We start from the raw sequence: 26,782 nt of genomic DNA, 5'->3' as shown, positions 1-26,782 counted from the left end.
ATTAAGAACAAATTCTTATTTACAATGACAGCCTAGGAACAGTGGATTAACTGTCTTGTTCAGGGGCAGAACGACAGGTTTTTTCCTTGTCAGCTCAGTGATTCGATCTAGCAACCTTTTGGTTACTGGTCCAACGCTCTAACCACTAGGCTACCTGCCACCCAAACAGACATCTATAGTCCAACTGGTTCACAATAATCAATAAAACACACATTCAAGCTATGTAAAAGTATATAATGTTCAGGAAATACAATGGTAACACTTGAAACAAACATGACTAGGCACCACTTAGAATCAATTCTTATCCCAGTCTGCTGTTCCCACATGCTTCAAGAGGGCCACCATTGTCCCTGTTCCCAAGAAAGCTAAGGTAACTGAGCTAAACGACTACCGCCCCGTAGCACTCACTTCCGTCATCATGAAGTGCTTTGAGAGACGAGTCAAGGACCATATTATCTCCACCCTACCTGACACCCTAGACCCACTCCAATTTGCTTACCGCCCAAATAGGTCCACAGACGACGCAATCGCAACCACACTGCCCTATCCCATCTGGACAAGAGGAATACCTATGTGAGAATGCTGTTCATCGACTACAGCTCAGCATTTAACACCATAGTACCCTCCAAACTCGTCATCAAGCTCGAGACCCTGGGTCTCGACCCCGCCCTGTGCAACTGGGTACTGGACTTCCTGACGGGCCGCCCCCAGGTGGTGAGGGTAGGTAACAACATCTCCACCCCGCTGATCCTCAACACTGGGGCCCCACAAGGGTGCGTTCTGAGCCCTCACCTGTACTCCCTGTTCACCCACGACTGCGTGGCCATGCACGCSTCCAACTCAATCATCAAGTTTGCGGACGACACTACAGCTTGATTATCAACAACGACGAGACGGCCTACAGGGAGGAGGTGAGGGCCCTCGGAGTGTGGTGTCAGGAAAATAACCTCACACTCAACGTCAACAAAACAAAGGAGATGATTGTGGACTTCAGGAAACAGCAGAGGGAGCACCCCCCTATCCACATCGACGGGACAGTAGTGGAGAGGGTAGTAAGTTTTAAGTTCCTCGGCGTACACATCACGGACAAACTGAATTGGTCCACCCACACAGACAGTGTGGTGAAGAAGGGGCAGCAGCGCCTCTTCAACCTCAGGAGGCTGAAGAATTCCGCTTGTCACCAAAAGCACTCACAAACTTCTACAGATGCACAATCGAGAGCATCCTGTCGGGCTGTATCACCGCCTGGTACGGCAACTGCTCCGCCCACAACCGTAAGGCTCTCCAGAGGGTAGTGAGGCGAGGTCAGTACAGGTGCATCAAAGCAGGGACCGAGAGACTGAAAAGCAGCTTCTATCTCAAGGCCATCAGACTGTTAAACAGCCATCACTAACATTGAGTGGCTGCTGCCAACATACTGACTCAACTCCAGCCACTTTAATAATGGAAATTGATGGAAATTGATGTAAAAATATATCACTAGCCACTTTAAACAATGCTACTTAATATAATGTTTATATACCCTGCATTACTCATCTCATATGTATATACTGTACTCGATACCATCTACTGCATCTTGCCTATGCCGTTCTGTACCATCACTCATTCATATATCTTTATGTACATAATCTTTATCCCTTTACACTTGTGTGTATAAGGTAGTAGTTTTGGAATTGTTAGGTTAGATTACTTGTTGGTTATTACTGCATTGTCGGAACTAGAAGCACAAGCATTTCACTACACTCGCATTAACATCTGCTAACCATGTGTATGTGACAAATACAATTTGATTTGATTTGATTTGACGTAAAAACGTAAATTAATGAAAAGGCCTCAATCCTCTCTGTCTTTGGCTAGTATTTACAGTTTAAGCTGGAAACGGCTCCCCTTGGATATGCCGGTATCTGGTATCCATGGTAACACATCCAAAAGCTACTCTCTGTGTGTGTGTGTGTGTGTGTGTGTGTGTGTGTGTGTGTGTGTGTGTGTGTGTGTGTGTGTGTGTGTGTGTGTGTGTGTGTGTGTGTTGGTGTTCTGCTGTGTGTATGTAAGAATCATACAATGTGCATTGATTGGTTGTCTGGGGAGCAGCTGTTGACCTCTTATTCTCAGAGGCCTGTCTGTATCCTTACACACACCAGTGCTATAATACTGGCCCTCCACCCATAACCAGAGAAATTAGCTGATGCTGGACCATAAACAGTTCTGCTTTAGCATCGTTATGACAACGCTGCCAATAAAACATTTATAGAGGGAGTGAATGCACAAACACAAACACAAACAGTCAGTCTGTCAGACTATGGTGAGATTTACACATTTAGTTTGAGATATAGTGACACTGAGCGAGGGAGGAAAAGGTAATTTGTCATTTGCATGTTAGTTAATGTTAGAGGATGTTTTCCATAGGTCAGAGCCAACTTGCAGGATGTGTTTTGCATTGAATAACTGTACACAAAGAGCATCCCACTTTACAGCATCTCACTATGTCAATATGTTAGAACATGAGAGTGAGTAACTGTCCCTATAGCTTATAACTACCACAAAAGAGAAACAGCAATAATAACTAATGCAGCATAAATGTATGTTTATGGAAATATCAGCACTGGTTGGGATGCTATCATGGCAGCAAAAACACACACCAATATGCAAACGCATTGTCCAGTTGTTCTGCAGTGGATGCGGCTAACCTTCCTTTCTGTCTGCGTCATTATTCAGCTCTATGTTTTCTCTGTCAATATATTGTCCTTCTAGAAGCACAGGATGCACATACTGTTGTTAATGCATTAAACATAGCACAGACACACAATGCAGTGTTTATGCATGATCAAATAAATCCAGTTTGATGTTGCCCCAATTCTGAAAGAGGAGGATGCTTTCAGAATAATAATATGACTGGCTCATTWAAATAACTGTGTAGCCTATACAGTGTGTGACACCAATTGACATAACATGTATAAACATCCGACATGGTAGGACATCACATACATTAGATAGTGAAGGTTGGTTTGTGAATAAAGGAAACTCCCCTGGAACTGACCAGTGATCTCCTGTCCTGTTATAAAACTGGTTAAAACGAACTGGGAGGGATATGTCCTGTGTTTCTGTAGTAGCCTAGGCTAGTCTACCACCCGCTACCGGGTGGAGGCGACACTGCGCTCTTCTCCTCTATCAGAGCGCGAGCTGCATCTATAGTCCTGTCTCTCTGAGATCATTATCAGTCACGGCAACGGGTCGCAACACACACGGATCTAGAGCGAGCGAACAGAACACCCTCTAATTTCGACCCACCGCCAACCGGGGAGGGGAAACGATCGAAAACACCAGTCTTCTGCTCAACAACACGTCTACCATTTTTACGCATGTAACCACGATCTCTCCAGTGACGTTACCGTTGGATGTGGGGTTGGAGGCTACTCGGATACAATCTGCTAGTTTATTTTCACTGCAGTAAAACGGTTTGCTCCGATCCTCCCCCCGAGTCACGGATTTGAGAGGGAAGCAGCACTATGCTGCTGGCCGACTGACCAGCCACTGATACGGCGAGGGGATCTCTGCAGTGGACCTGTGAATGTGCGTAGTTTACCCGCATGCAAAGTTTAGCCTATTAGCATCACGCGCTATATTTCACAGAAAAAGGAAATCTTCTATTTTTGTGAACATGTTCATTTGATTATTAGATCGGCTATAATTATTTTTTGGGTGTCTGTTTTCAGCGCACTGTTGTGTTGACGCCATTTTCCTCGGGTTTTTCTATAAAAAATATTCTTGCACCATTTGACAGCTATCCAGGACGCTGTCAGTGCATACGGCAGGRTCTGTACATGTGACTACATGGATTTTAAATGATCTTGATAACATATTTACACGATAGACTCGAGTGTTCGAAAACATTGGACATGGGTAAGTAGGCTAGCCTAGTTCACTATAATTTCTTACCACCTTGAATTCTTGCAGTCTAAATGTGAATTGAACATGATTWTATGTAGGCCTATTTATTATATTTATTTGCGGTTGACTGTAGTTTAAAAAAGTGGACACATCCAAATAAACTTTTAATGTGTAGCTTGTTTTGACTGTATAATGTTTCAAACATGTAACTAAACTACCTGCTACAATGTTTCTCTGTAGCCTAGTAGGTGGATGTTCTCCCATACAGGATTATACACTTCCAGAAAAGCATTGGAGGAATCTCTGTCTAGCCATAGCTGTTACCACGATTAGGTACAGCAGCCTACTAATACCTACACTTGGAACATAGCCTACAAGCACATTTTAGCAAATATGTTTCCTTCATTGCCAACTGGATTGTTTTAGCAGCGGCATATCACAGCTTGGTTGGTCAACAGCACCAAGGAGAGGGGCATGGATTGGTGACTGGTTGTAACTATGGTACTACTGTGTGTGTGTGTGTGTGTGTGTGTGTGTGTGTGTGTGTTTCTGTGTCTGTGTTGTGGAGCAGGTGGAAGGCATAGATATAACCCTCTGACCACTGGTCTAGGCCAGGTCTTGAACCAGTAACCCTTTGCCAAGTGCATTGTGTCCTGTGCCATTAAAGGAGTCCAGACCTCTGAGATGTTCTAGGAGTTGTAGTGTAAGACTATTCATGGTCCCAGTGTGGGTGGTGGTGTGAAGGGTTATACACGCATCCTAAAGGCAACTGTAGATTGATGAAATCACTGTAAATACAATATGAGAGCATATCATATTTCTGTCATACTCTGAGAGTGTATAACAACCCATTACACCAAGAGGTCTAAACCTTCAGAGAAGGTCCCATGGGGTTGTATCCTATAAGGACACTTCCACCCTCCCCTAGGGTGTGTGAGACCCTGCTGGTATGTGAGAGAAAGCCAAAGCAAGCAGATTACTGCATCACCAGTCTGTCACAAATGGCCATGATCTAATCTCAGGATGGAGTTACAGTTCACTCTATAATTGGCTAGATATAAGCGCAAAGTAGTCATTTCATAGCAAATTACTTTCCAGTGTCTTTGCGATTCACTGAAACAAGCACCACTTTTTACCATTTGGTAGCAGCTAGGTAGTTACTAACTGTGGAGTTGTTCAGAGTACCCAAAGGTATTGTACGCTGTTACCATAGCAGCTGAAAGAGGACTGTCAAATAGAGCACTCCACTTTAGTGTCAGGGTCAGGGCAGGTATGCTTTGAGCTTACTTCAAGAAACCAGTTACAGGCTAAACCCATCAACCTCTTGCCCCTGGATTATTTCACTGAGTGTATGTTTTATATAATACAGTGTTAACTTGTATGCTCTGGTAGTAGGCTAATTTAAAGTGTGACCCATTAGGGAAATTAGACCAGGCAGATTTGAACCAGTGTATGTGTAGGTGTGTATGTGTACGTGTGTATGTGTAGGTGTGTATGTGTAGGCTGTAATTATATGCAGTGCCTTCTGAAACTATTCCTACCCATTGATGTATTCCACATTTTTTTGTGTTAGAGCCAAAATTTATTAAGTATATTTTTCTCACACACAATACCTCATAATGACAAAGTGAAAACATGTTTTTAGAATTTTTTGCTTATTTATTAAAAATGTAATACAGAAATGTCTAATTTACATAAATATTCACAACCCTGAGTCAACACCTTTGGCAGCGATTAAAGCGGTGAATCTTTCTGGGTAAGTCTCAAAGAGCTTTAAACACCTGGATTGTTTAACATTTGCCCGTTATTATTTTCATAATTCTTTGGTTGTTGGTCATTGCTAGACAACCATTTTCAGGTCTTGCCATGGATTTTCAATTAGATTTAAGTCAAAACTGTAACTCGGCCTCTCAGGAACATTCACTGTCTTTTTGGTAAGCAACTGTAGTGTAGATTTGGCCTTGTGTTTTATTATATTATTTATTATATTATTATTATTAGAATGCTTAAAAGGCCGCTAACATTTTTATATCGGTTATGGGTATCAGGGTTTTTTGGCAAGGAAAATATCGGATATCGGTATCGGGCAAAAGAATGATCGGTGTATCCCTAGGTTGAATACTTATTGACTCAAGACATTTCAGCTTTTCAGTTTATATTAATTTATACCATTTTAGGAAGACATGATTCCACTTTGACATTGTGGGGTATTGGGTGTAGGCCAGTGACAAAATCTAAGTTTGATCAATTTAAAATTCAGGCTGTAACACAATAAAATGTGGAAAATCGAGGGGTGTGAATACTTTTTGAAGGCCCTGTATCTGATATGTGTGGTGTGGGGCTTCTTGTTGTCATGGCAACTGGAAACATACTGGATGGTGGACTACAGTAGCGTACTAACAGAGGCTCTTACCATTTGGAATTAGTTTGGATTCCTGGAGCAAATTCAAAGCCCATGATGTAGGCAGGCTAACTGTTAGGGCCAGTGTTGGAATCATAGGGGAACCTAGACTAGGGACAGGGCACTCTTTAAGAGTTCATGGGTACTCTCTCTCTCAAATGTGAAAATTGTTAAGGTTGGTCCAGCTGTGATGGTAATTCTGGTTTGAGACCTGAGCCAAAAGCAGACCCATCGACTGTACCTGCCAGTGCATAGGTATTAAGGACACTCATTGTAAAGTGAGACCCAATCGGCTACACTGGCTTTCTCTGCTTGTTTCTTCTAAAACTGAAATGATGTGAAACAGAGGAGAGGAGTGTGGCCAGATCTCCCCTGTCCCCTGTGTTCCCTCTCCTCTGGGTAACACTGGACCCCAGCCAAGACTGGAGAGAGAGAAGATAGGGAGGGAGGCAGAAAGATGGGGGAGGGGGGGTAGAGAGAGGGGGAAGAGAAAGAGCTGGTCAGAGGGGCAAGGGAGAGAGGGGGAATAGAGGAAAGAGATCCAAGGACAAATCTAACTGTTGGCGGACTCTGAGCTGCGTATCAGTACAGGAACACATTCTGGCAGAGAGGGGGGAGGCAGACAGAAGGGAGAGAGAAGGAGAGTGGGGTGAGGTAGAGATGAGGGGGGTGAGGTAGAGGGAAGGGAGAGAGGGGGTATGGTAGAGGGTTAGGTGTTTTCGCTTACAGCCATTTTGTGTCTCCTGCTGCATTTGAAGTGGTTTAACATTCATCTACTGTCCTACCAGCCATGCTCATACAGCAGACTAATTCAGAGCCTCAATGGCAATGTGAATGTTGAGGACCTGTCTGTCCTTTGGTTCTGTGATCAGGGATAGCAGAGTAAGCCATGTCGCACGGATGCCCGCACGCTTGCAAAAACACACACACTCACACACACATACACACACAGGGTTGGGGGGTCTCAGCAGGAGCTCAGACTGCTAAAACATCAGGAACTGCTTTAGTCTATTAGATTAATGCTGGGTGTGTGACTTTATCAGGGGCATTATGCAACCACAGCCACTCAGACCTGTGTTATCTTACTCTCACATGATGTCTAAGAATGTTTTAACCAGCTCAGTCTCTCTTTGTGTGTGTTATGGGGACAGATCACACCGTATCTTAAAACATGGTTCAACTAGTTAACAGAATCAAGGTTTTTAGCCAGGATACAGTCTCATAGCAGCAGCCAACTGTTAGGGAGCCACTGGTTTATACAGATCAGTCTCTACAGGCAGTTCCATCCTTTTATCCTCATCCACCTATCTCTGATAAAGAGACAGTCGGGAGTAGGGCGAGAGAGAGAGTAGCTGGCATCAGATGTATGAGTCTCTGCAACACTTCTACACCAAAAGACACCAAATCTTCTACAAGAGCAATCATACTCATTCTGTGTGTGTGCACATACGTGCTTGCGGGAGCTATTTCTGAGTCCGCCTAAGGCTGCTGGGTTTGCAGCCTTAAAAGGTTGTGTTTCGGCTGGGCCTCTCTCTCTCTTTCTCCCTCTCTCTATCTTATACCCATATGCACAAGGAAGAAGATCATAGCTTTCATCAAAGTGCTCTTCAAGTACGTGTTGGGAGTAGTAGTTGGTGAAAATGAAAGATTTTAATAGTCTAAATTCTGTCCTATTACTGCCAAAGACTGTCCATTTTCTGAAACTGTATAGTCCAGCGCAGAACGTATTTCAGTTATAGTGACACCACACACACACACACACACACACACACACACACACACACACACACACACACACACACACACACAGTGAAGGAAAGGCCTTATGCTGGTTAGAGGGAAACTGTGGGTAGAGCTGGCAGCGTTAGGAACATAATAAAGCTATTTATGCAGCCAGTCTGGCCTCTCACAATCACCCTGCTGTCTACACGGCATACAGAGAGGTGTGTGTCTGTGTGCGTGTGAGAGTCTGAGGCTCAGAGCGAGAGAGGCTCAGGAAGGGTCATCCTAACATAAACACAGCCTCATTTCCAGTAACAGAAGCATAGACATTAAATCATAGACCAGTACATAGTGATAGCGCTGACGTCATCCACGTATTCCTATGGAAACCTCCCGATGGCGCATGAAGCTGTAACTATTTGAATTTGAAGCGCACCATATTGCTCAATGTGGTTGAATGGCACCCCAAAAAATTGTAAGGATCATGGTGAAAGTGGCTATAACTAGCAAAGGATCATGGTCGATGTAGTCATTTTCATCCTGCTACGACAAATGTAGCAGTCAGAAAGGATCACTATTTAATTAAATATCTCGATTTGTAACAAACTTTAAAATAATTCACTGTGGGGATCGAACTTGATAACTATAAACAAATTTTAGAGCCCAAACATCTGTCTAATTTTTTGTTCTGGCGATCGTAATTGACAGGGCAGACCAGGGCTTTTGGCATCGCTAGGTTGCTACTCAGTAGCCGCCCAGCAGACCTTGTGACTTCATGCTCCAGACCGGACACTGAGAGCCTGAACAGAAGTAAATAAGAGCAGGGTTGGTAAAACTATACTCTATTCCATAGGTCTTATTAGTTGTGTATTAATGAACGTCAAGTGTAAAAAAACAATACTTTTTCCTAAGTCTATTCAAAGCTACATGGACATGCAGCTGGAGCTGGAGATGTGGAATCATCTAGCTGTTTCATATGGTTTTGCCTCAGTTGTAAATGTCTTCTTAAGGTCTTGTAAATGATACCATTTAGTGTAGAAATAGAGCAGTGTAGAGACTGCTGTGGTGTCCTCCTCAGAGGATCTGGTTGGTCACTGGATTTGTTGCTATGTGGTTGGACTTGGCAGCTGTCCTTGTTTTCCTCTCATTGTTCTAAGGGAGAGTCCTGGTCCATGAACACAGACACATTTGGGGTGGCTTTAACACATGCCTTAGGGCCCAGTCACTGCACACACACACACACACATGCACACACACACACAAACAGGGGGGTTTAAAAGATGCCATTGGGCCGAGTCACAGTCCTGGCATTAGGGAGACCCAACAGAGAGGACCAAACAGGGACATACTGCCAGAGCTGTGTGTCAGCAGACCTGTGTGTGGAAGGCATCTATTTGTGTGTGTGTGTGTGTGTGTGTGCGTGCGTGCGTGCGTGCGTGCGTGCGTGCGTGCGTGTGTGCGTGCGTACAATCCTACTCTGATAGGCTGTTGAAACTCTATAGTGTATTATGCTTGTTATCCAAACCCACTGTGAGCAGAGCATTTAAGACCTCCAAGGCTTGTTGGCTAACATGACTACAGGGGATCAGCTGTACAGGACGGGAGGCTGATCCAGGGGCTAACACACACACATACAGGAGCCTGAAGCACACGCTAACCCAAACCCTAAGTACATAAACTCTCAGTATGAAATGTCCAGATGACAAGTGTAGCTGAGGTTTATTTCAATAAATTCAAATCGTGGATTACAGTTTCTCCTGACCCATAGATTACTTGTAAGGTCAAAAAAAGAGTTAATGTACACAGAACATATCCTTTGAAACAATACAATGTTGTGTTAAACGTGGCTCATGTCGGTGTGAGGGATGGGACTCACAGGAGCTGGAGTGTGAAGTGTACTGTTTGTTTTGGTCGATGTTTTTGTGTGTATTTGTTCATGGAAGAAAAGTGAGTTTGGACATGTGCCTATGTAAGAGTGTGTGTGTGTGTGTTTAGGCTTTGTACATACACATCTCTCAGTTGGATTAGACATGTCTACTGAGAGATGGATGTAATACTGGTAGTAGTCTGACTGGCTCACTGAGTGACAGGACTTTGTGTGTTTGTGCTGAGTCTGAGACAAACACACCCTCTTCCCTAGAGAGCAGAAATGGCATTATAGGTGGACAACTCTGATCCTCGAGTGCCGCAGTGTCTCTATGCGTGTGTGTGTGTGTGTGTGTGTGTGTGTGTGTGTGTGTGTGTGTGTGTGTGTGTGTGGGGTGAAACAGGTCAGACGCAGTTTTTTTCGAGATCAGCTCGTAAACCACATCTGGAAAAATAATGTACCTTCCCCTCTCCCTCTCAGTCTACGCAATTCCCTCCCTCTGCTGAAGGAGAAAATAAAAAAGAGCCGTCAGCCTTTCATCTCAATCTGCAGTTTTTGTTCTTGTGTCCTCAGGCTAGCTTCACCCTCCCTTTAGAGAGCTGGAGAGGAATGTCTTCATTTTACATTGAGAAAGCGAAGGAGAGAGAAAGGGGTGGGGAGAAAGAGAGAAAAAATGTGTGTGTGTGTGTGTGTGTGTGTGTGTGTGTGTGTGTGTGTGTGTGTGTGTGAAATGTTGTTTACACAGTGTAAAATGCAAATGAGTGTGTATGGCATGCCTGCACAGCTCTCTGCCTGCTCATGCACCAGTCTTAAACTCTGAGACACTAAAGCGTAATTCAGAGTCCACAAACGCAGAGCCGCGATAGTCCGGCGGCCCATTGTGACATAGCTATGAGGCTCTGAGACCACCGTCCACGGGGGATGCACAGCCGACCGCTCACCTCCCCAAAATTCCAAACCAACGCAGATCTGCGTGCACGTCCTGTATTCATTTGAATGTGTTGACATTTGGAGAAGTTGCTTGAGCTGCACTGTGAATTCCAAAAGTATAAAAAAAGCCAACAGTTCAATTTTCTAGAACACTGCTGTGCGGACGTGTACACGTTTTGGACTCGTTTTGCAAAAACACACACACGTTTTGGACAAAACCTTTACTGTCACTACAAATTGTATGTTTCAAAGTTTTGATAGTAATTTCTCTCTCTCCTCTCCTCTCTCTGTAGTTTGGCCTTGTTGGATTACATGTGTTCCTGTGGGAGAACCAATCCAGAAGCAGTAGCTAACGTTCCTAAGGCAACCCACTCTGACGGACAGCCACTCTCTGCAAACCTATTGGCTAGCTGCCGCTGCTCTCTGGATCCTGACTGGTTCTGGCGGGAGCGTGGATGGAGTCTAGGGATCTGGTTAGCTCAGCCCGACCTAAGGAGGTGGAATTAGGAGGTGGAAGGGCTGAGCCTGAAGAGCAAGAAGAGGAAAGGGCGGGTCTGGGGCCTGCGTTGCGGGGTGATGAGGTCATTGGTGATGTGATGGGTGAGCGCTGGGGGTCCCAGGGGGAAGGGGAGGGGCTAGAGGAGCAGGAGTTCTCCATTAAAGAAGCCAGCTTCCAGGAGGGGAGTCTGAAGCTGAAGATCCAGACCACCAAACGCACCAAGAAGCCCCCCAAGAGTCTGGAGAACTACATCTGTCCCCCGGAGATCCGGATGACCATCAGGCCCCCCTCAGGGGAGGGCCGAGGGGGCCGGCTAGGGGGCCGTGCAGCACAGGACAAGGGACCCCCTAGGAAGAGGGTAAGGATGCCTTTTAGATACGTTACTGGTATGAATACACTGTTGCTAATGTAGCTTTAAATGATGCTGAAGCATTTTGAAATGTTAGTTAGCATTTTAGAGCTGATTGTTTGGTTGTGTTGCCCAAAGAGATGATCAGTAGGGATGTAACAATTCACGGATACGCATCAAATGTTTAAGATGTTCAAATGTTTAAGATGCAAGTGCATCGGTCCAAGGGAATCCAAACCAATCCAAATGAAGCGTGCATCGGTAAGGAAACAGACTCAAACGTTACTAATCTCAAGTTCACTGATGTTTTTTAATCTTATTTTTTTCTGCCTTATTCTGAAAATACCTCATCTGTTGTGACTGAGTTGATGCATCCTCTCCTTCAGGATATCAAACGTTTATGCATGTAACTGCGTATAACATTGATCTACAAATCAGATAATAACTGTGCGCACCGTGCAGGAGACGCAGCTGCTCGCGCCAACGAGAGGTAGGGCTACCCTATCTCTGTTCTAATATACGTAGGCTACATCTGCGTGGCAACTTCAGCATTCAGACGTTTGTAAAATAGCTTTGGCAATATTAAATCACTCCCACTCCATCCACTTACTGAGTTGTTAGGTAGTCAGAACACAAGTAGACCTCTTGACCTTTTCCACATTTTGTTACGTTACAGCCTTATTTTAAAATGGATGAAATAAAACATTTTCCTCAGCAATCTACACACAATACCACATAATGACAAAGCAAAAACAGTTTTTTTGATTTTGCAATTTCATAAAAAATATAAAACAATACCTTATTTACAGAAATATTCAGACCCTTTGCTATGAGATTTGAAATTGAGCTCAAGTGCATCCTGTTTCCATTGATCATCCTTGAGATGTTTCTACAACTTGGAGTGGCAAATTCAATTGATTGGACATGATTTGGAAAGGCACACACCTGTCTATATAAGGTCCCACAGTTGACAGTGCATGTCAGAACACAAACCAAGCCATGAGGTTGAAGGAAATGTCCGTAGAGCTCCGAGACAGGATTGTGTCGAGGGGAAGGGTACCAGAACATTTCTGCAGCATTGAAGGTCCCCAAGAACACCAAGACTCTTCATTTTAATCTGCTATACAATGTTCCCTCTAAGCTGCGTGACTGCCACGCAGAAGAAATATCAGCAATATGAACTTCACTTACATTTTTAGAGTTTTCCCCGTTAGTTACGTTTCCCTTTACTGTGGGAAATGTGATCGATTCACTGCAATATTAGCCACTTTCAATGCCACATACCGAAACAAAACGAGCTATGCAAGACTTAGTATGCAAAACTAAGTATGCAATAGATTTTGTTGTAGGCAGAACGCTTTGAGGTAGGATTCTATTACATTGACAGGCACGACTGAGGCCCATACGCTACTCGGTAGCGTACCGAGTACGAGTACGCTTTGGTTATGGCGTACTCGGTACGCCATAACCAATCAGAGCTGTAGTAGGCCTATATGCAAATAGACCATTGCCATATATGAGGTCTGTGGACTGTTTTTACAGCATGAGCGGTCGTGAGTAGATGCGCTTGTTTTAAGATCAAAGCGAGAGCAACATGTCGTGACGTGTACATTTGTTCATATCCTTTGCTAGTTAGAGTTATTAGCCCAGTTATAGATCATTTGTTGTCAGCAATGGGGGAGTGATTGCTTACTACATTTCTAGACATCTTTGAAAAGTGAGTCAGACAAATAACATTTTTTTTGTCTTTTGAGACAGGCTTGAATAAGCTAAGTAGTCAATATGCAGAGGGTAATGTAATTTGTCTGATGGTAATAATGATGCATTTTATTTTGTGAAGTAGTGTCTTGCATCAAACAACACAACAACATTTTCAGTCACCTTGTCTGAAGGACAGGTGGATGAACAGGTTAATGCCAAGCCCTGCATGCTTTTTCAAAGGTCTCATGGAATGTAGGCCTATATTGAACACCACACATTGGCTGCTACTGTAGGCTGAATGATAGAACAGCTATTTCCATGTTAAAATATTATGGGATGCATTTTCTCCATTGTTTTTGATGGTAGGCCACTGGTAGGTCTACATTTTGATCAAATAGTAGCCTACTTGACTACTGTTAAAACTGACTTAAAGCGGGTAAAACCTCAGTGTTCACAGTAAACGCGTGGTACACAGAATTTTCACAACGTTCAAGTTTGTGCTCAGCAGACCTGAAATGTTACTCAGTTATGAAAAACATATCATATCGAATTGAACCTAATCACATCGGTTCGTTCCACTAATCGAATCATTTCGAACTAAAAGTCTAATTCCTGCATCGTATCGGAGCCCATGTATCTAGATGCTTATCAAATTGTGCTTGTAAGGAGAGATCCCATCCTTATTGATCAGACCAGATTCTGATAGTTAAACATAGTTTAAAATATGTTGTTGAATAGTTGTACTGTAAATGTCCTTTAAACGTTAGCTGTGTTGGATTGACTGTTTGAGGGTTTCCTTGTGTGATGAATTTGGCTCTCGTCTGCTGTTGCCTATAGCAACTGAGAAGGTAAGTTTATGTTGATGGATATGTTCTGATTGTATAGCTATTGTTATTTTTTATTTAACTAGGCAAGTCAGTTAAGAACAAATTCTTATTTACAATGATGGCCTCCTGTGGGGACAGGGGCTGGGATTAAAATTATAGGACAAAACACACATCATGACAAGAGAGAACACAACACTACATAAAGAGAGACCTAAGGCAGCAACACAGGACAACACAGCATGGTGGCAACACAACATGACAACAACATGGTGGCAGCACAAAACATGGTACAAACATTATTGGGCACAGACAACAGGTAGAGACAACAATACATCATGCAAAGCAGCCACAACTGTCAGTAAGAGTGTCCATGATTTGAGTCTTATTGTGGGTGTATATAGATAGATATATTCTGGGTTGATTGTCCATGTCTTAACAAACTTCCATAGACCGAAAGTTTGAGGAGTAAGTAATTGATAGAAAGACCAGTATTGCTGTTTAAATGAGATACCATCACCCCCCTACAACACCACCTAATGGGTTTGGGTTTTCTGGGTTTTCTGACAGTGTGTGTATAAATACATTTGTGTGTGTGTGTGTGGCAGTCTCTTCTAGAGTCATTAACCTGTGTTGACTTGCTGTGTGCTCAGCTCTTCTCATACACTATGCAGCTTGCTGTGTGTGTGTGTGTGTGTGTGTGTGTGTGTGTGTTTGTTCCTTTCATACACCTAGCACCTTACTGACTCGCTCTTTTCCCTGGAGAGCAGCCATCTTGTACCCAAGCATCTCATTATGTGAGCAGTATTGAGTATGTGTGTGTACTAGTACAGAAGTGAATGGATCTTAGGTAATCGGTATATCTCTCCCTCTCGCTCTCAGCTCTCTCTCAGTAGCTCCTTTGCTTCCTTGGTTACAATACATAGGGTCGAAGTTTATATGTAATTGAAACCGGTCATTCAGGGGCACACACACACACACACACACACACACACACACACACACACACACACACACACAGGCTGATCCTCAACACAGGGGCCCCACAAGGGTGCGTACTCAGCCCTCTCCTGTACTCCCTGTTCACCCATGGCCACACACGCCTCCAACTCAATCATCAAGTTTGCAGACGACACAACCATAGTAGGCCTGATTACCAACGATGACGAGACAGCCTACAGGGAGGAGGAGAGGGCCCTGGCAGAGTGGTGCCAGGAAAATAACCTCAACAAAACAAAGGAACTGATCGTGGACTTCAGGAAACAGCAGAGGGTGCACACCCCTATCCATATTGACGGGACCGCAGTGGAGAAGGTGGAAAGCTTCAAGTTCCTCGGCGTACACATCACTGACGATCTGAAATGGTCTGGTGTGGTGAAGAAGGTGCAACAGCGCCTCAACTGAAGAAATTTGGCTTGGCCCGTAAGACCCTCACAAACTTTTACAGATGCACAATTGAGAGCATCCCATCGAGCTGTATCACTGCCTGGTACAGCAACTGCACCGCCCACAACCGTAAGGCTCTCCAGAGCGTGGTGCGGTCTGCCCAACGCATCACTGAGGTCACACTGCCTTCCCTCCAGGACACCTACAGCATCCGATGTCACAGGAAGGCCAAAAAGATCATCAAGGACATCAATCACCCGAGCCACGTCCTGTTTACCCCGCTACCATCCAGAAGGCGAGGTCAGTACAGGTGCATCAAAGCTGGGACCGAGAGACTGAAAAACAGCTTCTATATCAAGGCCATCAGACTGTTAAATAGCCATCACTAGCCGGCTACCACCCGGTTACTCAACCCTGCACCTTAGAGGCTGCTGCCCTATGTACATAGACATGGAATCACTGGCCACTTCAAATAATGGAACACTAGTCACTTTAATAATGTTTACATACTGCTTTACTCATCTCATATGTATATACTGTAGTCTATTCTACTGTATTTTAGTCAATTCCACACTGACATTGCTCGTCCTAATATTTATATATTTCTTAATTCCATTCTTTTACTTTTAGATTTGTGTGTATTGTTGTGAATTGTTAGATTTTACTGCACTGTTGGAGCCAGGAACACAAGCATTTCGCTACACCCGCAATAACATCTGCTAAATATGTGTATGTGACCAATAACATTTGATTTTGAATAGAGCTGACATCAACCACTGACAGCTGGCCTCTGCTCTCCATTTGTGGTCACAGACCTCTCTCTCTCTCCTCCGTCTCTCCTCTAATGAAATCAGCACGTGGCCTCTGCTGTCTCTCTAACCCTCCTCCTCTCTCACACAGCCACCTTTACAGTTTTGTGTCACAGTAGTGCTCTGTGTGATGTCTGTTCAGGTCCCTAGGGGTGTAGTGTTTGCAGTGTGTGTGTGTGTGTGTGTGTGTGTTTAGAGCAAACTTGCACTTTGACCCTCTGATCCAGAGCGATCTCCCTCTCATCCTGTCTGTCTCTCTGCTAAGATTGGAAGTTGCTGCCCGTGGTGTCAGGGACAGGAGTGAGCATGCTCACTAACTGGGTTGCGGTGGGTTGTTGTCATCTTCTCCCCCTCTCTCTCTCCTTACCTCTAGTCTATTCCACTATTTCTCCCTTCCCTTCTCTCTCTTTTTCCTATTCTCCTTTCTCCTCTATCCCTCCATTCAGCTATTAGCTATCAGTGTAATAGAGACTGGTCCTGTGTGTGTGTGTGTAAGAGAGGCAGTTTGGGGCTGCCCTCTCTCTTCCTCTCTCTCTCCCTCCCTCCCTCTTTCTTTCTTTCTCTCTCTCTCTGTGTCTCTAACCCTAACCCTAACCCAACTACCTCTCTCTTTATATCTTTCCCTGTCTCTCTCTTTCATCTCTCTGTTGTGAAGTGGCAGATGGTGACAGAGAGTAGAGGAGAGGCCAGAACGTGAGCCATAGAGCGAGGGGGGAGACGGGCATATGGAGAACCTGGTTAAGGGGCCCCTTCAGGGCGGGAGGTGTGTATGAGGGGGAGGGTAGGGGGGAGGAGAGAGAAATAATTATTATCAGATACACAGTCATCACAGTGCACAGTAAGTGATGTGGTGTATGTTCTGTCACACAAACCAGTAAATGGTGTGTGTGTGTTAGTAGTGGAAGATGAATGTGTGTTTTCTGGTATAATGAACCTTGGGTCAACCCCTGCATCACTCTCCCTGACACATTCAGTTAGCAGTCCAACACACACACACAGAGCCGGGATTGTGGTCAGAGTGTGTGTGCCAGATTTAGCTGTTAATCCATCTCACTATCTGTGGACAGAGATAAGGAGAAGCTGTTAAAGCAGTCCAGTCTGTCTTTGTGTGTGTGTGTGTGTGTGTGTGTGTGTGTGTCTCTCTCTCTCCTTGTGTGTGTGTATTTTGAGTGCCTAAGTGTGTCCTGGCTTTGGACATAAACACTTATCTCGCCTCGGCAGCCTCTNGTGGTCAGAGCATGTGTGCCAGATTTAGCTGTTAATCCATGTCACTATCTGTGGAGGGAGATAAGGAGCTGCCAAAGCAGTCCAGTGTGTGTGTCTATTTTGAGTGCCTTAGTGTGTCCTGGATTTGGACACACACACTTATCTCGTCTCGGCAGCTTCTACGCTTGGTGGTCCCCTGAGCGTTGTGTGTGTGTGTCTGTAATGTGTGTTTGGGTGTGTGGCGTGCTTTTGATGTGTGAATTTATCCCAGGCTTGGGTGGCGGTTGGTGACCTGAGGGACTTGATGAGTTAATAAAAGCACATCTCTGTGTGTGTTACTTAAGAAATGTAAATGAGCTGTTGGCTGTACCCTGGGCAGTGTTTTCCAGCCTGTCTTTTATCAAATCAAATCATATTTTATTGGTCACACCCACGTTTAGCAAACATTTCTGCCAACGGTCAAACCTGTGTACCGGCCGGTCTCTTCATGTGTTCTAGCCTGTAGACCAGGGTTCCCCAACTGTAGGCGGTGATTTTATTTGGCCCCCAAGTTTTCTGACCAAATAAAATATGCATTTGAAGTCGGAAGTTTACATACACTTAGGTTGGAGTCATTAAAACTTGTTTTTCAACCACTCCACAAATTTCTTGTTCACAAACTATAGTTTTGGCAAGTCGGTTAGTACATCTACGGTGTTCATGACACAAGTAATTTTCCCAACAATTGTTTACAGACAGATTATTTCACTTATCATTCACTGTATCACAATTACATACACTAAGTTGACTGTGCCTTTAAACAGCTTGGAAAATTCCAGAAAATGATGTCATGGCTTTAGAAGCTTCTGATAGGCTAATTGACATAATTTCAGTCAATTGTAGGTGTACCTGTGGATGTATTTCAAGGCCTACCTTCAAACACAGTGCCTCTTTGCTTGACATCATGGGAAAATCAAAAGAAATCAGCCAAGACCTCAGAAATATTGTAGACCTCCACAAGTCTGGTTCATCCTTGGGAGCAATTTCCAAACACCTGAAAGTACCACGTTCATCTGAACAAACAATAGTACGCAAGTATAAACACCATGGGACCACGCAGCTGTCATACCGCTCGGGAAGGAGACGCGTTCTGTCTCCTAGAGATGAGCGTACTTTTGTGCGAAAAGTGCAAATCAATCCCAGAACAACAGCAAAGAACCTTGTGAAGATGCTGGAGGAAACTATATCCACAGTAAAACGAGTCCTATATCGACATAACCTGAAAGGCCGCTCAGCAAGGAAGAAGCCACTGCTCCAAAACCGTCATAAAAAAAGCCAGACTACGGTTTGCAACTGCACATGGGGACAAAGATTGTACTTTTTGGAGAAATGTCCTCTGGTCTGATGAAACAAAAATAGAACTGTTTGCCCATAATGACCATTGTTATGTTTGGAGGAAAAAAGGGGATGCTTGCAAGCCGCAGAACACCATCCCAACCGTGAAGCACGGGGGTGGCAGCATCATGTTGTGGGGGTGCTTTGGTGCAGGAGGATCTGGTGCACTTCACAAAATAGATGGGATCATGAAGCAGGAAAGTATGTGGATATATTGAAGCAACATCTCAAGACATCAGTCAGGAAGTTAAAGACTGGTCGCAAATGGGTCTTCCAAATGGACAATGACCCCAAGCATACTTCCAAAGTTGTGGCAAAATGGCTTAAGGACAACAAAGTCAAGGTATTGGAGTGGCCATCACAAAGCCCTGACCTCAATCCCATTGAAAATGTGTGAGCAGAACTGAGGCCTACAAACCTGACTCAGTTACACCAGCTCTGTCAGGAGGAATGGGCCAAAATTCACCCAACTTATTGTGGGAAGCTTGTGGAAGGCTACCTGAAACATTTGACCCAAGTTAAACAATTTAAAGGCAATGCTACCAAATACTAATTGACTGTATGTAAACTTCTGACCCACTGGGAATATGCTAAAAGAAATAAAAGCTGAAGTAAATAATTCTCTCTACTATTATTCTGACATTTCACATTCTTAAAATAAAGTGGGGATCCTAACTGACCCAAAACAGGGAATTTCTACTAGGATTAAATGTCAGGAATTGTGAAAGACTGAGTTTAAATGTATTTGGCTAAGGTGTATGTAAACTTCTGACATCAAAACTAAATGTTTTGATGTTTGACACCAGCAAATCAGCTCCAAGTGATTTTAATGTTGGAAATCTGTTCCAAAGTATTCCCACACATAAAAGAGAGATACAGTATACACTATATATACAAAAGTATGTGTACACCCCTTCAAATGAGTTGATTCGGTTATTTCAGCTCTACCCGTTGCTGACAGATCAAGCACACAGCCATGCAATCTCCATAGAATGACCTTAATGAAGAGCTCAGTAACTTTCAACGTGGCACCGTCATAGGATGCCACCTTTCCAACATGTCATTTCGTCAAATTTCGTCAATTTCGTCAAATTTCGTCAAATTTCTGCCCTGCTAGAGCTGCCCTGTTCAACTGTAAGTGCTGTTACTGGGATGTGGAAACGACTAGAGCAACTACGGCTCAGCCGCAAAGTGGTAGGCCACACGAGCTCACAGAACAAACAAGACCACTGAGTGCTGAAGCACGTATCGTGTAAGATCGTCTGTCCTCGGTTGCAACACTCACAACCGAGTTACAGACTGCCACTGGAAGCAACGTCAGCACAATAACTTTTTGTCGGGAGCTTCATGAAATGGGTTTCAATGGCCGAGCAGCCGAACACAAGCCTAAGATCACCATGCGCAATGCCAAGCATCGGCTCTAGTGGTGTAAAGCCTGCTGCCATTAGACTCTGGAAATGTGTTCTCTGGAGTGATGAATCACTCTTCACCATCTGGCAGTTCGACAGACGAATCTAGGTTTGGCGGATTTCCCTGAGAACACTACCTGCCCCAATGAAAAGTGCCAACTGTAAAGTTGAATAATGGTCTGGGGCTGTTTTTCATGGTTTGGGCTAGGCCCCTTAGTTCCAGTGAAGGGGAATCTTAACGGTACACCATACAATGACATTCTAGATGATTCTGTGCTTCCAACCTTGTGGCAACAGTTTGGGGAAGGCCTTTTCCTGTTTCAGCACGACAATGCCCCCATGCACAAATTGAGGTCCATACAGAAATGGTTTGTTTTGCGATCGGTGTGCAAGAACTTTATTGGCCTGCACAGAGCCCTGACCTAAACCCCATCAAACAACTTTGGGATGAATTGGAACACCAACTGCGAGCCAGGTCTAGTCACCCAACATCAGTGCCCGACCTCACTAATGCTCGTGGCTGAATGGAAGCAAGTCCCCATAGCAATGTTCCAACATCTAATGGAAAGCCTTCCCAGAACAATGGAGGCTGTTATAGCAGCAAAGGGGGGACCAACTCCATGTTAATGGACATCATTTTGGTTGGAATGAGATGTTGGAGGAGCAGGTGTCCACATACTTTTGATCATGTAGTGTATGTGATCATATACAAATGTAAGCAGAGTTTGAAATTATTATGTTTAAGTCAAATGTTATATCTGTTTGTCCTTCTTGCGGTCAATTTGCGATTTACAAATTATTTGTAATTAGGTTCCAGCCCCTTACCATCCGCTCAAGAAAGAATTGGCCCGCAGCTGAATCTAGTTGATGATCCCTGATATAGAGGAGCACTTCTCTGTGTGAGGGAGGGGGGTGGGGCCAGAGTTGTGTGTGTGTGTTTCGGGGAGGGGTGTCTGAGTGATTTACCATCAGAGAAACACCAGCTGTCCATCTGTGTTTACCCCACCCCCCTCTACCTCACACACACACTTCCCTGCTCTTCTGAGGGGATGTATGACCGTGCAAAATGGCCAAAACAACGTTTTATACACGCACACACACACACATACAAACACAAACGCTTCTGCTTCCTAATCCGAACTGCTGGTGCTGCAGTGCATAACCTCAAATGGAAGGAACGACTGCAAGGTCACTCCCCCCCCCCCCACACACACACACACTGGTAGGCTGGCTGCACAGAGGCGAGGCGAGGTGAACTCTGACCCTGCCTGACCTTCTGGGGTCGCAGAGACAAGAGCAGGCTGGGGAATGTTGACTAGACCAATAGTGTGTCTTTATGTGAAGGAGTCAGGGTTGAGACAACAGCAGTCTGGCCTGGCGTCCACTCCCTCAGCTGTCTTGCCCTGAGGGATAGACTATGTGTATTAGGGCTGTGATGATACCAGTTAGGCAATATTTTTGCCATGGCAAATAAAGAAAACACAAAGCAGACAAAACTCTTTGGTCCTTTAAAAACCTGCTGTATGCCAAATATTGTGTGATATAGCTTGGAGAATAAACAAATGTGACTTGATGACAACAATGATGTTTGTTTCCAACATTAGGGCAGGTTTTCCGAAGTTAAACCTGCTTTGTGTTTCGTTTCCTTGCCACAATACTAATGAGTATCGCGATTAGTGATGGGGGGGGAAATCGATACAGTTACATATCGCAATAATATTTTTGGACGATATTGTAATGATATTTGACTCCAATGATCTATTTGTAAAAAAAAAAGATCTAAAAAAATAGTGTAGGTAGTGTGAGCTAGCGCTAGTCGGCTGTACCTGCGCCAAAACCCCACACTCCAGGCTGTTTCATCCTATAGCTTGTTCCCCATCTTCCTTTTACATAGTGAGACAACATGTTTTCAGCACTTTTATTTCCCTGACTGATCAAAACTAGTTTTCTCATGCTCTCTGTTTTCTCTCTGCAGCAGACCTACGGAGTGTACAAAACATTAGGAACACCTTCCTAATATTGAGTTGCACCCCCTTTTGCGCTCAGAATAGCCTCAATTCGTCAGGGCATGGACTTTACAAGGATGTTCGAAATCGTTCCACAAGGAAGCTGGCCCGTGTTGACTCCAATGCTTCCCACAGTTGCGTCAAGTTGGATGGATGTCCTTTGGGTGGTGGACCATTCTTGATACACACGGGAAACTGTTAAGCGTGAAAAACCCAGCGGCGCTGCAGTTGTTGACACACTCAAACCGGTGCGCCTGGCATCTACTACCATACCCCGGTCAAAGGCACTTAAATCTTTGTCTTGCCCATTTACCTTCTGAATGGTACACATGCACAATCCATGTCTCAAGGCTTAAAAATCCTTCTTTAACCTGTCTCCTCCCTTTCATCTAAACTGATTTGAAGTGACATCAATAAGGGATCAGCACTTTCACCTGGATAGTCTATGTCATGGAAAGAGCATGTTTTTGTACACTCTGTGTATAGTGACCAATATGTTTGGAACATCAAATCGCTATACAATCGCAGTCCCTGGCAATTCCCAGCCCTGATTGTGATACTGGTATTGTCCCAGCCCTAGTGTGTGTGTGTGTGTGTGTGTGTGTGTGTGTGTGTGTGTGTGTGTGTGTGTGTGTGTGTGTGTGTGTGTGTGTGTGTGTGTGTGTTTTTTTCTTGGCCAGCTCTGTGTGTGCGTTTTGCTGGTGACAGAATGTGAAACTCTAGCCCCCTAACACATCGTCTCTGCTGTATGGTGACTGCTCACCTCTGACCTCGCTATGGAAATGGTAGCATTGTTCTGGCACACTTGTTGAAGGTGCCTCAGCTAACAAGCTTCAAGGCTACAAGCACAGAGACAGTTAGGTGTGGGTAAGACTACCTACAGCCAGAGCCAGTTAGGTGTGGGTAAGGCTACCTACAGCACAGAGACAGTTAGGTGTGGGTAAGGCTACCTACAGCACAGAGACAGTTAGGTGTGGGTAAGACTACCTACAGCACAGAGACAGTTAGGTGTGGGTAAGCTACCTACAGCACAGAGACAGTTAGGTGTGGGTAAGGCTACCTACAGCACAGAGACAGTTTAGGTGTGGGTAAGGCTACCTACAGCACAGAGACAGTTAGGTGTGGGTAAGACTACCTACAAGCACAGAGACAGTTAGGTGTGGGTAAGACTACCTACAGCACAGAGACAGTTAGGTGTGGGTAAGACCTACCTACAACACAGAGACAGTTAGGTATGGGTAAGACTACCTACAGCACAGAGACAGTTAGGTGTCGATAAGACTACCTACAGCACAGAGACAGTTAGGTGTGGGTAAGGCTACCTACAGCACAGAGACAGTTAGGTGTGGGTAAGACTACCTACAGCACAGAGCAGTTAGGTGTGGATAAGACTACCTACAGCACAGAGACAGTTAGTGTGGGTAAGACTACCTACAGCACAGAGACAGTTAGGTGTGGGTAAGGCTACCTACAGCACAGAGACAGTTAGGTGTGGGTAAGACTACCTACAGCACAGAGACAGTTAGGTGTGGGTAAGGCTACCTACAGCACAGAACAGTTTAGGTGTGGGTAAGACTACCTACAGCACAGAGACAGTTAGGTGTGGGTAAGGCTACCTACAGCACAGAGACAGTTAGGTGTGGGAAGACTACCTACAGCACAGAGACAGTTAGGTGTGGGTAAGACTACCTACAGCACAGAGACAGTTAGGTGTGGGTAAGACTACCTACAGCAGAGACAGTTAGGTGTGGGTAAGACTACCTACAGCACGAGACAGTTAGGTGTGGAAAGACTACCTACAGCACAGAGACAGTTAGGTGTGGGTAAGGCTACCTACAGCACAGAGACAGTTAGGTGTGGGTAAGACTACCTACAGCACAGAGACAGTTAGGTGTGGGTAAGACTACCTACAGCACAGAGACAGTTAGGTGTGGGTAAGACTACCTACAGCACAGAGACAGTTAGGTGTGGGTAAGACTACCTACAGCACAAAGACAGTTAGGTGTGGGTAAGCTACTACAGACAGAGACAGTTAGGTGTGGGTAGACTACCTACAGCACAGAGACAGTTAGGTGTGGGTAAGCTACCTACAGCACAGAGACAGTTAGGTGTGGGTAAGACTACCTACAGCACAGAGACAGTTAGGTGTGGTAAGACTACCTACAGCACAGAGACAGTTAGGTTGTGGGTAAGGCTACCTACAGCACAGAGACAGTTAGGTGTGGGTAAGACTACTACAGCACAGAGACAGTTAGGTGTGGGTAAGACTACCTACAGCACAGAGACAGTTAGGTGTGGGTAAGACTTACCTACAGCACAGAGACAAGTTAGGTGGTTAAGACTACCTACAGCACAGAGACAGTTAGGTGTGGGTAAGACTACCTACAGCACAGAGACAGTTAGGTGTGGGTAAGCTACCTACAGCACAGAGACAGTTAGGTGTGGGTAAGACTACCTACAGCACGAGACAGTTAGGTGTGGTAAGGACTACCTAACAGCACAGAGACAGTTAGGTGTGGGTAAGACTACTACAGCACAGAGACAGTTAGGTGTGGGTAAGACTACCTACAGCACAGAGACAGTTAGGTGTGGGTAAGACTACCTACAGCACAGAGACAGTTAGGTGTGGAGTAAGACTCCTACAGCACAGAGACAGTTAGGTGTGGGTAAGGCTTCCTACAGCACAGAGACAGTTAGGTGTGGGTAAGACTACCTAACAGACAGAGACAGTTAGGTGTGGGTAAGACTACCTACAGCACAGAGACAGTTAGGTGGGGGTAAGACTACCTACAGCACAGAGACAGTTAGGTGTGGGTAAAGACTACCTACAGCACAGAGACAGTTACAGTGGGGAGAACAAGTATTTGATACACTGCCGATTTGAAGGTTTTCCTACTTACAAAGCATGTAGAGGTCTGTAATTTTTATCATAGGTACACTTCAACTGTGAGAGACGGAATCTAAAACAAAAATCCAGAAAATCACATTGTATGATTTTTAAGTAATTAAATTGCATTTTATTGCGTGACATAAGTATTTGATCACCTACCAACCAGTAAGAATTCCTGCTCTCACAGACCTGTTAGTTTTCTTCTTTTAGAAGCCTCCTGTTCTCCACTCATTACCTGTATTAACTGCACCTGTTTGAACTTGTTACCTGTATAAAAGACCACCTGTACACACACTCAATCAAACAGACTCCAATCTCTCCACAATGGCCAAGACCAGAGAGCTGTGTAAGGACATCAGGGATAAAATTGTAGACTGCACAAGGCTGGGAGGGCTACAGGACAATAGGCAAGCAGCTTGGTGAGAAGGCAACACTGTTGGCGCAATTATTAGAAAATGGAAGATGTTCAAGATGACGGTCAATCACCCTCGGTCTGGGGCTCCATGCAAGATCTCACCTCGTGGGCATCAATGATCATAAGGAAGGTGAGGGATCAGCCCAAGAACTACACGGCAGGACCTGGTCAATGACTGAAGAGAGCTGGGACCACAGTCTCAAAGAAACCATTAGTACACACTACGCTGTCATGGATTGAAATCCTGCAGCGCACGCAAGGTCCCCTGCTCAAGCCAGCGCATGTCCAGGCCCGTCTGAAGTTTGCCAATGACCATCTGGATGATCCAGAGGAGGAATGGGAGAAGGTCATGTGGTCTGATTAGACAAAATATAGCTTTTTGGTCTAAACTCCACTCGCCGTGTTTGGAGGAAGAAGAAGGTTGAGTACAACCCAAGAACACCTCCAAACGTGAAGCATGGAGGTGGAAACTAATTCTTTGGGGATGCTTTCTGCAAAGGGGACAGGACGACTGCACCGTATTGAGGGGAGGATGGATGGGGGCCATGTATCGCGAGATCTTGGCCAAAAACCTCTTCCCTCAGTAAGAGCATTGAAGATGGGTCGTGGCTGGATCTTCCAGCATGACAACGACCCGAAACAATACCAGCCAGGGCAACTAAGGAGTGGCTCCGTAAGAAGCATCTCAAGGTCCTGGAGTGGCCTAGCAGTCTCCAGACCTGAACCCAATAGAAAATCTTTGGAGGGAGCTGAACGTCCGTTATTGCCCACCGACAGCCCCGAAACCTGAAAGGATCTGAGAAGGTATGTATGGAGGGAGTGGGCCAAAATCCCTGCTGCAGTGTGTGCAAAACCTGGTCAATAACCTACAGAGAAACGTATGATCTTTGTAATTGCAAACAAAGGTTTCTGTACCAAATATTAAGTTCTCCTTTTCTGATGTATCAAATACTTATGTCATGCAATAAAAATGCAAATTAATTACTTAAAAATCATACAATGTGATTTTCTGGATTTTTTGTTTTAGATTCCGTCTCTCACAGTTGAAGTGTACCTATGATAAAAATTACAGACCTCTACATGCTTTGTAAGTAGGAAATCCCCTT

General features: G+C 44.7%; 1 protein-coding gene across 1 annotated transcript in view; it reads left to right on the top strand.

Moving 5' to 3' along the window:
* The first annotated feature begins 3,204 nt into the window (after nucleotides 1–3,204).
* The window catches only part of LOC111958246 (SET-binding protein), a 122,673-nt gene continuing 99,095 nt past the window's right edge, over nucleotides 3,205–26,782 (top strand). Inside the window, exons 1-2 of the mRNA XM_023979468.2 lie at nucleotides 3,205–3,900; nucleotides 11,102–11,665. Coding sequence (XP_023835236.2) covers nucleotides 11,264–11,665 — 402 coding nt within the window. The 5' untranslated portion in view covers nucleotides 3,205–3,900; nucleotides 11,102–11,263. The remainder of the gene's footprint in view (nucleotides 3,901–11,101; nucleotides 11,666–26,782) is intronic.

This window comes from Salvelinus sp. IW2-2015, linkage group LG33 (genome assembly GCF_002910315.2).
Source record: "Salvelinus sp. IW2-2015 linkage group LG33, ASM291031v2, whole genome shotgun sequence".
Taxonomy (NCBI): domain Eukaryota; kingdom Metazoa; phylum Chordata; class Actinopteri; order Salmoniformes; family Salmonidae; genus Salvelinus; species Salvelinus sp. IW2-2015.
The sequence above is the reverse complement of the archived record's forward strand: the minus strand, read 5'-3'. Positions and strand labels throughout refer to the sequence as shown.